Genomic DNA, 14,593 nt, shown 5'->3' with positions numbered 1-14,593 from the left:
TAAATTGTAGATTTCATATTGTAAAGTATTCGGACAGTAAAATAGCTGATATGCGGAATGTTATGATTGAAACAGACAACTCCAGTTGCGCCGTCCTTCGCCGTGGCAAAAGTTATCCAGTGGAGAAAAAGCAAGATAGGTCCAGACGTCATTCAAATAGGAAGACAGCTCTCCGATGGATGCATTGAGGGGGAGGCGAGATAGGTTTTTCGGGGCCAGGTTCGGTGGAGGAATGGAGTAGCGGAAAATGAAGGATGGTTTCGTTCTGTCTTTCAGGTTTCTGAGGAATTTTCGGGTATTTGGTGATTATATTTCGATTGGTTCTCCTCGCGCTCCTATTGTCGAAGCTCAGTTGCGATTACCGCATACCGCCCTGCATCAACTGCTGGCGGAGGATCATAATCTGATTCCTCTCGTTTGGAGGCAGGGCATCAATTGCAGCCTGTGGCATGCTAAGAACCTGCTGCAGAAGTTCATCTTGGTTTGGGATCTGAGGAGCAGCTTGTTGCTGCGGTGGAGGCGGGGCGAAAGGTCCGCCAGCCACAGGGGGAGTCCCAATTTGACCTGGCATAGCTCCGTATCCTTGGTACTGTGGTGCAGCTTGAGGAGGCGGCGCTGGCTGGGATGCTTGTTCCACAATTGATCCCAGGAGTTGATATTCCACCAGGTTCATCAGCAGCATGGCCTGGAAGATCGCAAACGCGAGCTGGGGAGCTTGGCGCAGGAGCTCTGTTGCGCGAGCAGGGTCAGCCACTGCGAGAGCCTTCATTTGGGTGAGGACATCGAGGAGACGGTCTGGTGAAAGAGTTGCAAGGGTGTGAGAAATGACACCTGGGGTTTCGAGATGGGCCGGGACTTCAACTCCTGGCGGAAGAGGAGGGAGGGGTACAGATCCGGGGATTTGTTGCATCTGTTGCGATGGGTCTTGTGCCATGGGTTGCGAATCTTCCGGATAGTCTGTAGGTACTGAGTCTTTTTCATTGTTATGCGGCCAGTCGACCCGAATCTTGCGGCCCATGATCTCGTAGTCGTTTAGGTTGCGCACGGCTGAAGCTGCAGCGTCGGCGTCGGCGAAGTCGGCGAATCCATATCCTTTTGGTTTTCCGGTCTCGGGGTTCATCATAAGGCGAAACTTTGTGACAGTGCCTGCTGTGGTGAGGATGTCTTTGACTTGCTCCTCGGTGAGGTCTAAAGCACATTGAGTTAGCATAGGCAACAAAGGTTCCAAATTCCTGTGGATTGTACGCACTGTAGGGGATATTCCCCAGGAACACACTCTTTCCTGAGCGATCTGGCGCCATGTTTGTTAGATGATGGCGACAGGGTCGAGTGATTGAAGAAGGAAGGACGAGTCTCGCCCAGCTAACTTGTGAAAGATGATTCTGCCGGACTTTATATCTCACCGCCTACTGCTGACCTTTGCTCTGCAACCTTCCCGGACGCATCCACTCAACCAACACCCCGTCTCTATTCACACTCACACATCATGTCTCAGAATCAACGAGAGGCTTGGGAGCGCGTGCAGCTCATGTTGCAAAAGCGCAAGGGCGGTTTCCCCGGAGGTGGTGGTCGTGGCAGCTTTGGTCTGGCCGGTACTCTCATCCTGCTTGGTGTCGGTACCTGGGCAGCTTCCAACTCTCTTTTCAACGGTATGCAATCTATACCATGCTCGATCGATTCAGCTTTTGACAAAATTCACAGTTGATGGTGGTCACCGTGCTATCAAGTACTCGCGAGTAAGTGGTGTGCGGAAGGAGATCTACGCCGAAGGTAAGCCGATTCCCCGGGAAAGCTAGCACGACGAGCTGGTCTAACATCTCGGCATTATCACAGGAACCCACATTCAGATTCCCTGGCTCGAGACCCCCATCATCTACGATGTCCGCGCGAAACCGCGCAACATTGCCTCCTTGACCGGCACCAAGGATTTGCAGATGGTCAACATCACCTGCCGTGTTCTGTCCAGACCCCGTGTGGACGCACTGCCAGATCTGCCGTACCCTCGGTCAAGACTTTGACGAGCGTGTGCTTCCCTCAATTGTTAACGAGGTCCTGAAGAGCGTTGTGGCTCAGTTCAACGCCAGCCAGCTGATTACCCAACGTGAGAACGTCGCCCGTCTGGTCCGCGAGAACTTGGCTCGCCGTGCCGCTCGCTTCAACATCGCTCTGGACGATGTCTCCCTGACTGTATGAAATACCCTGTGCTTCCAAATGGAGATGGAATTTAGCTAACATGTATGCGCTCCACAGCACCTGACCTTCTCCCCCGAATTCACCGCCGCTGTCGAGGCCAAGCAAGTGGCCCAGCAGGACGCCCAGCGTGCCGCCTTCCTGGTCGACAAGGCCCGCCAAGAGAAGCAGGCCTTCATTGTCCGCGCCCAGGGTGAGGCCCGCTCCGCCGAGCTGATTGGTGACGCTATCAAGAAGAGCAAGAGTTATATTGAGCTGCGCAAGATCGAGAACGCCCGCCAGATCGCCCAGATCATCCAGGAGAACGGCGGCAAGAACAAGCTGTACCTGGATAACGAGGGTCTCGGCCTGAACGTCAACTCGGGGAGCGATGAGAACAAATAAATCACATTAATTGGGCGCCGGAGTGGTCAAATCGTCAAATCATGTACAAATAGCTTTATCAGAGCATCGGGACACGGTCTCTTCTCTTCCATTTGATTCTTCTCTCATTTTTCTTCAAGTTCGAATTAGGTATGCATTATTCTTGTATTATTCCAAGCTCCAAACCCCTCCAATGCCGTAGAGATAGATAATCCAAGCATATTCTCATGCACGCATTCCATCTGACGCGGGGACGAAGGCGGCGAGCAGGTCTCCACCAACTTTTTTTGATCGCCCGCCACTTTTTGATATTCAGTCACATACATTCCCAAGGTCTTAAATATACCTAATTCGAGGACCACTCGGTGAGTACTAGTAAACCAAGAACATAATTGACACCCTTTCATCGCTTCCACGTCCAATTCCCCGCTAAACTAACACCCAACCCCCCAGAACCCCACCACCAAAATGACTGACGCAGAAGGACCCGAGATAACCTTCGGCCAAATCGACGTCGACCTAGATGTCCAAGAAATCCTCCTCGCCTCCTCACAGCACGATTTCGCAAAACTCCGCCGTCTCACCCGCACACAATCCGCTCTCCCGGACGCCGCAAACGTTAAAGACCCCGAGACAGGCTACACACCCCTCCACTCCGCAATTGCGGCCTGCGAACCCGAAACCGACGAGACAGAGACCGACACCAATGGCGCAGCTAAACCACCAATCGACCCCGAGACTATCAAGTCCGGCGTCAACACTGTCAAGCTCTTGCTCGAGGAAGGCGCTATTTGGAACGACCTGAGACAACAATGACGAAACGCCCGGCTGTCTTGCGCGTCGCATCGGCGCAACAGAGTTATATGACCTAATCGTTGACGCAGGCGTGCGTGCGGAAATGCTTCTCAACCGATTAGACGGGTACGAGGAGCTCTCAGAAGACGAGGACGACGAAGAAGACGACGTGAAAGAGAGCGGGGCTCAAGCCGACGACGAAACAGCGCCCGAGTTAGTCGAAGTATCCGCCGAACAAGCAGCATCAATTCTCGCAACGACCGAAGCCGAAGCCGAAGAGGCCAACCCCGGCGTCACGAATGCGCGATACCTCGACTCGAACTTGAATATCCAAGAGGACAAGATTCTGGACTCGGATCAGAATGGCGTCATGATGGAGTGGGAGAGTGATATCATGAAGAAATCTGCCGTCGCGCTGCTCCCGCGGCCTGGGTTGAAGGTGCTTAATATTGGGCACGGTATGGGGATTGTGGATGGGTTTTTCCAGGAAAGGGAACCCTCCGAGCACCATATTATCGAGGCGCATGCGGATGTTGTCGCTGAGATGAAGAAGCGTGGTTGGGATTCTAAGCCCGGTGTCACTATTCACGAGGGTAGGTGGCAGGATATTCTGCCTGGGCTTGTGGGTGAGGGTGTTACCTTTGATGCGATCTACTATGATACCTTTGCCGAGTCTTATGCGGATTTCCGGGGCTTCTTTTCTGAGCAGGTCATTGGGTTGCTTGAGCAGGAGGGAGGTAAGTGGGGGTTCTTCAATGGGATGGGCGCGGATCGCCAGATCTCCTATGATGTCTATCAGAAGGTTGCTGAGATGGATTTGTTTGAGGCTGGGTTTGATGTTGATTGGGAGGATATTCCTGTGCCTAAGTTGGATGGTGAGTGGAAAGGTGTGAAGCGGGCTTACTGGGTGGTCGACAACTATCGTCTGCCGCTGTGTCGATTCATGGATTGAGGGATTGAGGGGGTGTGCGCTGAAGGAAGTTTGATCTACGAGTTACGAGAGGTTTAAAGCCTGGGCAGTGTTGCCATGGTATAGATTCCCACCAGGGAAATGATTGTTTTTATGAGACAAAGTATGTGACGCTCAAAATATGCTATGCAAGAAGAAAAGAAGAAAACAAGAAAGTCCTCCAAGTAAAACAAACGCTCATGGAATGCAATAAATTACAACTGGATCAAGTCCACCTCGGAAAAGTCGGGCGGACTGCGACTGAATATCGTCCGGCACTTCCCATCAAGTGCTTGGTATTCATTGCTGATCCAGATATGTTTGCTGAATCGCTGTGTTCGATACACCTCGTCATTGCTGACTCCAGTGTCATCACGAGGAATCCAGATCACGGGCCGTTTAGCACGGAGAGCCTCGTGTTGGAAAGCGCGTTGTACTAGCTGATCACGTTCATCGGGGGTGAGATCTTCCAATTCGTCGTGAATACCGGCGAACAGAGCCTGGCCCATCTTGTTGGCTTCCGGCCCTTGGGACTCGGCATCCTGTGCCATCTTTTCTCGGAGATTCTTGATAGTCGGGCTTGCGGTGGCTGAATTGACGCCAAAGTATTTAGACCTCCGATTGGCCTTCGGGGAACGGTCCGCCCAGGATGGCCGCTTTTTGCCGAGCTTAGGTGTGGATAGTAGGCCCCCCGCGAGTTTGTTTTTGCGACCATCTCTGTCGGTATCAAGGCTCTTCAGCTCAATATCCTTCTCATTTTGACCCTCGTGACGTTCTTGGCGTTCATGCTCGGATAGACGACGCTCGAGACTCTTGACATCGTTTTCTTCATCCTCGTCGTCATCATCATCATCAACAGTCAAGCCTAGGCGGGCATGCTGGGCACGCTCGAACTCCTCATCACGTTTAATCGCCGCATCTTCTAGCGTGATAGGCAGGTATCTAAGGAGAGGACCAAACGCCTCATTGAGAAGAATTTGATACCCGGCAGTCAGGATGAGGACGATAATCATGCAAATAGCCTGGCCTTCGCAAGCAACGTCGCCCTTGTCGTCTCGGACGAGGAAGAATAATCCAATCAGGCACACCTCCATCACGTAAAGGCCGGTGAAGAGCTGGTTAATGGCACGAGGGAAAAGAAGACCACCGGTATCGAAGCGGAACTTTGTGACATACAAAGTGTTATACCGATAGACGAACCAGAAAAGGCTGAATGTGATAATGTTGAAAACCAAAATAAGAGGGGCAACAACGCAATAAATCAGTCCTAAAAGAAACGTTAGTCGGTCATGTTATTCTCTATATAGCAGGTTGACTTACCGATAGATGCTAATGTGGTATAAACCGGGAAAAATGTACCCCATTGCATTTGATTCAAGTTGGTCGTTCGAGCCCACTTCTTTCTAGCGGTGGAGTCCAGGATGGGAGCGAGGATGAACCAGCTGATCAAACCGAAGATTTGGACAAGCGCACCAGCGCTCACAGACATCGCTTGAAGAATCATGTAGGAGAAAAAGTAGTTGCTAGACTTGGGAATATTCTGAGCCAAGAGCTCGGGCCAGCTGGTCACGTTGGTGATGTTTTCGAGAATCGCGGAAAAACTGGAGGCGATGGTGACAACCAAGAAAAGCTGCACGAACAGGAATGCGAAGAAATAGTTTTGTACAGTCAACTCAATAGCCATGCCCGTGTGGAGACCCTGGGTGCGACTGAGGAATCGAAGAATCAAGGGAAGGAGTGCCATGAGAATGGCCAAGAAGAGGGCCGGGAGGATACCCTGAATGGCAGAAATGAACCAGTCTGGGAGTTTGCTCAGCCACTCTAACCATGTGAATGTGTTCTTGAGATATGACAATTGTGAGAGGAGACCGGTAAAGGCAACGGGGAAGGCCCAGCCAACAACCATAGCACAAACCAGAATGACGATTCCGAATGTGCGCAGGTACCGCTCCCACCACTTGATAGACATGTTATCCCAGATGACATCGTCGGGAGAAATCTCCACGACACGGGGTGCCATCTGTTTGGGCACGTGGTGAGCAACTGCTTGACAGGCCATATGCGCAGCAACTTGGTGGTTGAATTGAATGAATGCCGAGTTCATCAGCGGGAATCGCTCCGGATTTTGCTGATCAACTTCGATCTCCAGATTCAAACGAGCCAGCTCCTTTCGACAATGATCAATGGTGTCGACCTTCTTACCAAGCAACCAGAGAGATGGCATCCACTTCCACCCGAAGATGGGAAGGCGCATAGTGTCTCGGTCCTTTGCTCGAATGTACTTTTCCCAGACTGGTTCTCCATAGTCCTCGTTCTCGAAATCTTCGTTATAAGCAACCGGATATTCTTCGCCCTCAACTTTCTCTCCTTCTTTGAGGCTCTTGCGCTTGCTCTTGTCTTTGCTACCTTTGGTTTTCGCAGAGCCGCGCCGATGGGAATCCTCGGCGGGCGTATCCGGGGCTGTGAGTGGATATTCATCAGGCTCCGGCACAGAGCCTTTAGATCGATGGGAGGAGACACGGGATTTCCAGGAGGGTCGCTTCGGTGGTGCTGTGCGTTCGGGGAATGTGGATTGCGATGTCTGATCTTCGGGGGTTCGGGGGGCAGGAACGGAGTGCATGGGCCCGGCCATGACCTGATCGGTTGGGGAATCCTCCTCGTTTATGGAGGGCGCATTTCTTCCCCCTGCTCCCGTATCATCGTCAGTGGCTACAAAGCCCCCAGTCCGAGTCAATTTGCCATCCAGACCATTCTCGACCTTCTTGAAACCGCCCAGGACAGTCTTGCCCAGCTTCTCAACACCTAACCCGACAGCCCCAGCTGCTGCAAGGGCAGGATTGAAGACACCACCAACTCGTGCACTTTCTGCCGACTCGTTTCTCGAATGACCTTCTGCACCTTCTGGTTTTCGGTGCAGAATTTCACTGAGTGTATGAGCTTGGTGAGGGTTACCAGAACTGACACCAGGCCCCATGGCCATCTGGGATGCGCGTTGGTCTGTGGCTTCCTTCTCGCGATCCACCACCTTCGATTTGCTCTTGCCAGCGCGTTTGGCTTCAGCCTTGGCTTTTTTGAGCGCGGCCTTCTTGCATTTGACAATAAGATCCGTTTCTCCCGCTTCGAGTTTCAAGGCGAGTTCATTCCGTTCTTTCACTTTCTCATTTAAGTCATCAAAGTTGCGATTGATCCATATATTTCGAACACCGCCTGGGAAAACATCGAACAGGTTATCCAGTGATTCGATATTGAGCCAGCTTGGTGGGATAGCGGTTACCAGAACGGTGGTTGCTGAGGCACGTAGTCGGTGCTGTGGGGAGGTCATATAGGCCTGTCGCATGCGAATATACCCGCGAAGTTCGTCGAAAAAAGATTGCGCAAACGTAGAAAACCACGATGACGGCCATGACTAGGTGTGCCCAATATCGATTGGTGTGCTCGGGTTTCACATTGCCCCAGGCGAGTTGATCCAGACCAGACACATCCCAGTGATTGCCATTCTCGGTGCCATTCATAGAAGTCTTGCCCTTTCCACCGACACGGTTCAGAGGAAGCAGCACCGGTAAAATCAAAACTCCGAGAGGGAAGAATATTTTCAGCAGCATTCGTAAATATCGGAGGAAGAAGTAAGCATCGAGCCCACATTTCTGAATGAATTCGGAGCTGGAGGTTCGAAACACCGGGCCAATCCAGCGAAAGAGACCCGGTGGTGATGGCGATGTTCGTTCACGATCAGGAACTAGGTAAGTACGGGGTTGGCTGCGCAGGAGAGGATTAGCTTAATGGTTCCATAATTTCTTCACCGGCCAACACATACTAAATGCGGGTCAGTTTCCCTTTCAGCAGCATGAAGCATAAGACTTCGACCGCAAAGACGACCATGGCCGTCGCCAGCGAGGCCAGAAATGTCTGAATCGAGACCCCGGAGCCCGTTTTGCCATGGCCGCCCGTATGCTCCAGAGCCTGTTCAAGCTCGGAGCTCAGGGTCATGATGATCGGCGGTGAATTTGATGCCGGGGTAGAAAAACGTGAGAGGATGTGTTTTTATGGGGTCGTCCCCAGGAGCATCTGGCGTACTCCTTAGCAGGTGTCTCCCAGGTCAAATCGTACTTTCGGGAGATTCGAGGGGTTCAGCATGATCTGGGGAGGAAGCAAGTGTTGAGGGAGCAGAAACAAGAAACAAGAGAAAAGAGCATGGAAAAACAAAGGCGCCAATGGATGAACGGGGAAGGGGGGTGATCGGCGGTGGAGTGGCCCTATGGTTCAAAAGCGCGGTCTTTGTCCGTGACACAATGACAACAGTGGCTGGTGGTGTATTGGTGTTTGAGCTGGCGCCCAACGGACTGATAGCAGCCTGCCAAGTTTGTCTGCCAAAGCGAGGACAGGGATGATTGGAGGAATCGTGGATGCGCCGATCGGATGTGGGATGACATCAGGCGCCTGGTGAAACAGCCAAGCAGATCCCGGCGGCTTCAGCGAGATTGCAGTAGCGTTGGCTTGTTTCTTTTTTCCCGGGAGCGATCAGCCAAGGAGATCAGGTTGTGAAGGCAGACAAATATGAAGGTTCCCACTTGGTGCATCGCTTAATAGTAAGTGGAAAGAACTCTTCCAAGTTCGATCCGAACTTGAACCCCGAAGATTCTCCTGTTGCGCTCTACTTTGTGGACCCTCAGCACTTAAATGGGTAAACACATCGGAAAGGGGAAGGCGCCATTGAATGATTGGACGATTGGACGATTGTGATTGGTTGACCTGGAGTGGCGGTGGCGGTGGCATGTGTCTTTCAGGGACACAAGCCACTCTTCACTCCCAATCGGGACGTCTCATTGTCACGTTGCTCGGAGCTGGTTTATACTCCGCTTTCACGAGTAGGCACTGCATACTGGGTCATCTGGACTAGTATTTGAATAGCCGATGGAACATCCCTGGATGAGAGCCGGAATTATCTCAGTGTTGATGACTGTCGCTTGGGTGCGCAGATATATATCATTCAACCAGTGGCAATTATGAGGTACTAGAGTAAACGCCCTATAGTAATGAGTTACTATCCATCCCAGCATGATTCCTAGGATTCAAAAGCAATAAATAACTTGAAAGTAGTACCAGTGATCTACGGCCCAGACGAAACTTGAAGGCCCTCCCCGTGGAAGGCAGCGAGAGACCCAGAAACTAACTATTACCTAAGGTACTAGGTAGCAGTAACCTCCAGGGCTCCTTTAATTTGATTCATGACCTCGCTCAATTCAAGTTAAGTATTAGGACCAGTACTAGTATTATTATTATATACTCTAAACCTGCCTGCGCAGTAGGATAGGGCTGCTCAGTTGAGCTTAGAACTTCTCAGCTCGAGTCCGGGCATCCAAGAGACTTCAGATTCATCACCCTTCTGCTCTAGATCTTGACATTGTAGGTGTGAGTCTGCGGCTCTTCATGTTTAAAAGTCCAGCATATATGGTATAAGCACGGTCGTGGATATTGTACAACGCCACACCCTGCAATGATGAAGTAGACAGTTCTGTACTCTGCTCTGTACCATCGGGAGGTTCCGCTCCCGCGTGGGTCAGCTTTTCTGCTTGGTAGCACGTGACCGTATCCTACAGCTCAACGTATCACATGACTACCCCTAAACACGCTAGCCCAAAAGGGAACCACTTAACGCGTGGGCGCGTCGCAGCGCGTCGCAGGGACGATTCGTGTTCCAGGAAAAAGTGCTAGGGACGATTCGTGTTCCTCCCTTTCTCCAAGTCCAGGTCCGCCCCGTCTTCACCCACCATCACCCATCCAACCCCCCATCCCACCCGAAGTCATACACATTCATCATGTCTTCACCGGCCAGTCGGAGGGGTCGCTCCGCAAAGAAAGGGACCGCATCGCCTGCCTCGTCCGCTCGTGAGCCTCCCAGCAGCCCAAGTCAACAACAGACTACCCCCCGCGCCGCCCGACGCCTTGCTGCCGAACGAGCTGTCCCATCATCATCCCCAATGTTCTTCCAATCATCACCTACCAGGTCAAACAGAGGCGCTGAAACTCCCGATGTCCGCATGGCCGAGGCTAGTTCGACAGTCGATGATGGCGAGAGGACACCAAGGGCCAACAATGGCGGTATTAGAGGTATGTGAAAAAAAAAATCCAAAATCCAAAATTCGACTATCCCGACACGGTCGATTCGTATTATCGATCAAGCTAACTTGTCCAGACTCTTCCCCCATCAATTATATCCCCAGCTCCTCCCCGACCCGGGGCTTCGCCCGCAACGATATTCGTTCCGACATCCGCTCAGATGCCAACAGTATAAGCAGCGGCTTGTTTGTCTCCCCAAACCGCCAAGGTCGCACAGGACCCCCGTCGTAGTGACCTCCACTCGGGCGTATTTGGATCGACTCCTGCCCGCCGAGCCAGACTTTTCGTTGACGCCAATGGCATGCCCTCTGGTGATAATGTGGCCCGATCGGATGCCACTTTCTCAAACATCAACCCCGGAACTTCTGAGGCGGAGGCGATGGCTGGTAACTCCTCGCGCGTCATTTGGGGTACCAACATTTCGATCCAGGACTCCATGTCTGCTTTCAAGAACTTCCTCTACAATTTCGCTACCAAGTACCGTTTGTGGGCAGATGGTGCCTCAGAGAACGAAACCCGATTCCTTGGAGATGCCGCTGAGAAGCGCGAGTATATTACCATGCTTAACGATATGCGCCGACTTGGTATGACAACTTTCAACTTGGATGCTCGCAACCTGAAGTCATACCCCCTGACCCAGAAGTTATGGCACCAATTGCTTGCGTACCCTCAGGAAATTATTCCGTTGATGGATCAGACCGTGAAGGATGTTATGGTGGACTTGGCTCTGAAGGAAATGGACGTCCTGCGTTCTGAGAACCAGCGTGGTATTCCATCCCGTGATCGTCGTGGCCAGTCTATTCTTACATCGGATGGTGTTGCTCCCAACACGGAAGTACCCGACCTCGTGGGTGAAGTTGAGGCTATGGCATACAAGGTGCTTCCATTCGGACTTGACAAGACTGTGAACATGAGAGATCTCGACCCAGCTGGTACGTTGATATTAGCATACGCTCATTTCAGAGAGATACTAACATCGTGATAGATATGGATAAATTGGTTAGCATAAAGGGTCTCGTCATCCGTACCACCCCTATCATTCCGGATATGAAGGAAGCATTCTTCCGCTGCCACGTCTGCAGCTACGGTGTTCAGGTTGACATTGACCGTGGCCGCATCGCTGAGCCTACTGTTTGCCCGCGCGATTCGTGCAAGGAGAAGAATTCTATGCAACTCATCCACAACCGTTGCTCATTTTCCGACAAACAAGTCATTAAGCTACAAGAAACCCCCGACAACGTCCCCGATGGCCAGACACCTCACTCAGTGTCTCTCTGCGTCTACGATGAACTGGTCGACATTTGCAAGGCTGGTGACCGCGTCGAGGTGACTGGTATCTTCCGTTGCAACCCCATGCGAGTGAGCGCCCGCCAGCGTTCTCAGAAGGCTCTTTTCAAGACCTACGTGGATGTTCTGCATGTGCAAAAGGTCGATAAGAAGAAGATGGGCATCGATGTGTCCACCGTTGAGCAGGAAATGTCCGAGCAGGCAGCTGAAGCTGACCAAGCCCGCAAGATCTCCGCGGAGGAGGAGGAGAAGATCAAGCGCACTGCCTCGCGCCCTGATCTTTACGAACTACTTTCTCGCTCTCTCGCACCGAGTATCTATGAGATGGACGATGTGAAGAAGGGTATCTTGTTGCAGATGTTTGGCGGTACCAACAAGACTTTCCAGAAGGGTGGTAACCCCCGGTACCGTGGAGATATCAACATTCTCCTCTGTGGTGACCCATCTACCGCCAAATCTCAACTGCTGCGCTACGTTCACAAGATCGCGCCGCGTGGTGTTTATACCAGCGGTAAGGGTTCTTCAGCAGTCGGTCTGACAGCCTACGTGACTCGCGATCCCGAAACCAAGCAGATGGTTCTCGAGTCTGGTGCTTTGGTTTTGTCCGATGGCGGTACTTGCTGTATTGATGAGTTCGACAAGATGAACGAAGCCACCCGCTCCGTCCTTCACGAAGTCATGGAACAACAGACTGTGTCCATCGCCAAGGCCGGTATCATCACCACCCTCAACGCTCGCACATCCATTCTGGCTTCCGCCAACCCAATCGGCAGTCGCTACAACCCCCGTCTTCCCGTGCCTCAGAACATCGACCTCCCCCCAACCCTGCTCTCCCGTTTCGACCTGGTCTACCTGGTTCTCGACCGTGTCGACGAAACCGAGGATCGCCGCATGGCGAAGCACTTGGTTAACATGTATCTCGAAGATACCCCCGACAACGCCAGCTCGCAGGAGATTCTGCCAGTCGAGTTCCTCACAGCCTATATCACCTACGCGAAGACTCAGGTTCACCCCGTCCTGACCCCGGCCGCGGGTACCGCCCTCGCAGACGCCTACGTTGCCATGCGCCAACTGGGTGATGACATCCGGGCCACGGAGCGCCGCATCACCGCCACGACCCGTCAACTGGAGTCGATGATCCGTCTGTCTGAAGCACACGCCCGTATGCGCCTCTCTCCCGAGGTGACGGCAGGCGATGTCGACGAAGCCGTGCGACTGATTCGCTCGGCCATCAAGCAGGCTGCGACAGACGCGCGCACGGGTCTGATCGACATGGGTCTTCTCACAGAGGGTACCAGTGCCAGCGAGCGACGCATGCGCGAGGATCTCAAGAAGGCAGTGCTCGCTCGAATTGACGACCGCGGTGGGGTTGGTGGTGCAGCCGTTCGCTGGACTGACTTGTTCCGCGACATGGGTGAACAGAGCGATGTGCCTATAGACCACAACCAGTTTGGTGATGCGGTGCGATCCCTGGAACAAGAGGGTGCCGTACACGTCTCTGGAGAAGGCCCACGCCGAAGTATTCGCCGGGCGGCCATGGGGTTGTCTTAAGAGGATACAGCGATGATCTGAGTGAGATCTACGATGAAATGATCGACCGGGTAGCATATTTGTTTTATTTTTATTTTTCTTCTCTTCTTTCTTCCTTCGCCCCCTCTTCTTCTCTGGGTTGTTTTCTATTTTCTTTCCTGCTTGCCCTCTCCAGTGCGCGGAACTGTTACGAACCGACCCGGTTTTTGCAAGTAATTCGGCGTTCATTGGGGGTGTTGCTGCATGTTTCTAAAGAGTACATCCTGAGCTATGCGGTGGTCGCGTGAGGTCCTTCCGGAGTGGGAGGGATCGGCGGCGCCGTCGTCATTTGGCTGCATAATGTAAAAACATTGAACAATCTGATACGGTTATCACGTCAATAATTTCTTTTTTTCATTTCTCCCCGGCCGGCACATGTTCGAGATGCATTTCGGATTTCGCACTAAGATTAGCGAGACGGGTGGAGGGTGGCGAGCCGGCATCTAAGCTTTCCCGGATGTGGCAGTTGGATTGGGAGGAAGGTGTTTAGGCTGTGTAGATAGGACTCCACCGTATATACTCGTTTGGATGTTGGGTCCAAATGGTACTCGTAGTGTTCATTTTAGAGTAAATACCACGAGCCTTGTCCACACTTTGATAAAAATTAAAAAAAATATCAACCTGGGCTGTGTGAAATAAGCAATATCAATTAGGGCAGGGAGTGCGGAGGACGGAGGACTGGATTGGGTACGACGTGCACATGGCTGGCTGTTAGCCTGTTACACAAAATCTGTGAGCTGGGACAGGCACAGCTGGGTGGAGTATACACACCATACCACCACTTGCGAGAGTTCTCGCATACTCATACGAGTATTCACCTACGGAGTACTCTTCCTTGTAACTTTGAACCACTAACTAATCCTAGCGATAATACTAAAGTAAATCTAGACTCCACCGTCGTCAACAAGTGCAGCACGTGCCGTTGTGACTGGCAATCGACGTCAGTGGGGTTGGATGAGTCAGCCAACAGCTAGCAGGGATCCACCGGATGGGAACCAATCACAAGTCCGCATCGGCAGAGTGTACATCTGTTAGTTCTGTTAGTTCTGCTAGTTCCTGCCAATCCCTGCCACTCTCTGCGAGTTTCCTTCTGGTTGCACAATGAAACCCGAGCTCCATATCTCCCTCGACTTTGTTACACCCTACCGGTAAATTTTGATGTTCATACCCTGTTGCTATACGTTCAATCTCTGCGACAGTTCCACTCTTCCACGGTACCCGTTGTTGCACTGGCGCCGGATCGGACCCGCCCCAGTCTAGCCGTTCTCGGGCGACCGATAAAGCATCCCAAGCCTCTCTCTTGCATCCTGCACTTTTTCGCCT

The 14,593-nt window shown here is 52.2% G+C and overlaps 6 protein-coding genes across 6 annotated transcripts; 4 read left to right on the top strand and 2 right to left on the bottom strand.

Annotated features, from left to right (window-relative positions):
* Positions 1-358: 358 nt before the first annotated feature.
* On the bottom strand, positions 359-1,301 carry N7509_009430 (putative polyadenylation factor subunit CstF64; the record flags this gene model as incomplete). Its single annotated transcript, XM_056634067.1, has 2 exons — positions 359-1,188; positions 1,250-1,301. 2 exons carry the CDS (start codon positions 1,299-1,301, stop codon positions 359-361), a joined length of 882 nt encoding a protein of 293 aa, XP_056484687.1.
* A 185-nt stretch (positions 1,302-1,486) lies between these two features.
* On the top strand, positions 1,487-2,574 carry N7509_009429 (prohibitin subunit PHB2; the record flags this gene model as incomplete). Its single annotated transcript, XM_056634066.1, is given in 5 exon segments — positions 1,487-1,649; positions 1,702-1,770; positions 1,834-1,953; positions 1,967-2,187; positions 2,251-2,574. 5 exon segments carry the CDS (start codon positions 1,487-1,489, stop codon positions 2,572-2,574), a joined length of 897 nt encoding a protein of 298 aa, XP_056484686.1.
* A 447-nt stretch (positions 2,575-3,021) lies between these two features.
* N7509_009428 (uncharacterized protein) lies at positions 3,022-3,369 on the top strand (the record flags this gene model as incomplete). Its single annotated transcript, XM_056634065.1, has 1 exon — positions 3,022-3,369. The coding sequence occupies one exon, from the start codon at positions 3,022-3,024 to the stop codon at positions 3,367-3,369; it is 348 nt and encodes a 115-aa protein (XP_056484685.1).
* Positions 3,370-3,451: 82 nt separating this feature from the next.
* rmt2 (protein-arginine N5-methyltransferase) lies at positions 3,452-4,300 on the top strand (the record flags this gene model as incomplete). Its single annotated transcript, XM_056634064.1, has 1 exon — positions 3,452-4,300. The coding sequence occupies one exon, from the start codon at positions 3,452-3,454 to the stop codon at positions 4,298-4,300; it is 849 nt and encodes a 282-aa protein (XP_056484684.1).
* Positions 4,301-4,512: 212 nt separating this feature from the next.
* N7509_009426 (putative DUF221 domain protein) lies at positions 4,513-8,284 on the bottom strand (the record flags this gene model as incomplete). Its single annotated transcript, XM_056634063.1, is given in 4 exon segments — positions 4,513-5,564; positions 5,618-7,625; positions 7,645-8,053; positions 8,112-8,284. The coding sequence occupies 4 exon segments, from the start codon at positions 8,282-8,284 to the stop codon at positions 4,513-4,515; spliced, it is 3,642 nt and encodes a 1,213-aa protein (XP_056484683.1).
* A 1,829-nt stretch (positions 8,285-10,113) lies between these two features.
* On the top strand, positions 10,114-13,252 carry N7509_009425 (MCM DNA helicase complex subunit MCM4; the record flags this gene model as incomplete). Its single annotated transcript, XM_056634062.1, is given in 4 exon segments — positions 10,114-10,405; positions 10,491-10,583; positions 10,594-11,346; positions 11,400-13,252. The coding sequence occupies 4 exon segments, from the start codon at positions 10,114-10,116 to the stop codon at positions 13,250-13,252; spliced, it is 2,991 nt and encodes a 996-aa protein (XP_056484682.1).
* Positions 13,253-14,593: the final 1,341 nt, after the last annotated feature.

This window comes from Penicillium cosmopolitanum, assembly GCF_028827165.1.
Source record: "Penicillium cosmopolitanum strain IBT 29677 chromosome Unknown utg000009l:1.0-9042332.0:1.0-9050551.0, whole genome shotgun sequence".
In the NCBI taxonomy this organism is placed as follows: Eukaryota; Fungi; Ascomycota; class Eurotiomycetes; order Eurotiales; family Aspergillaceae; genus Penicillium; species Penicillium cosmopolitanum.
This window is presented reverse-complemented; position numbering and strand designations above follow the sequence as displayed.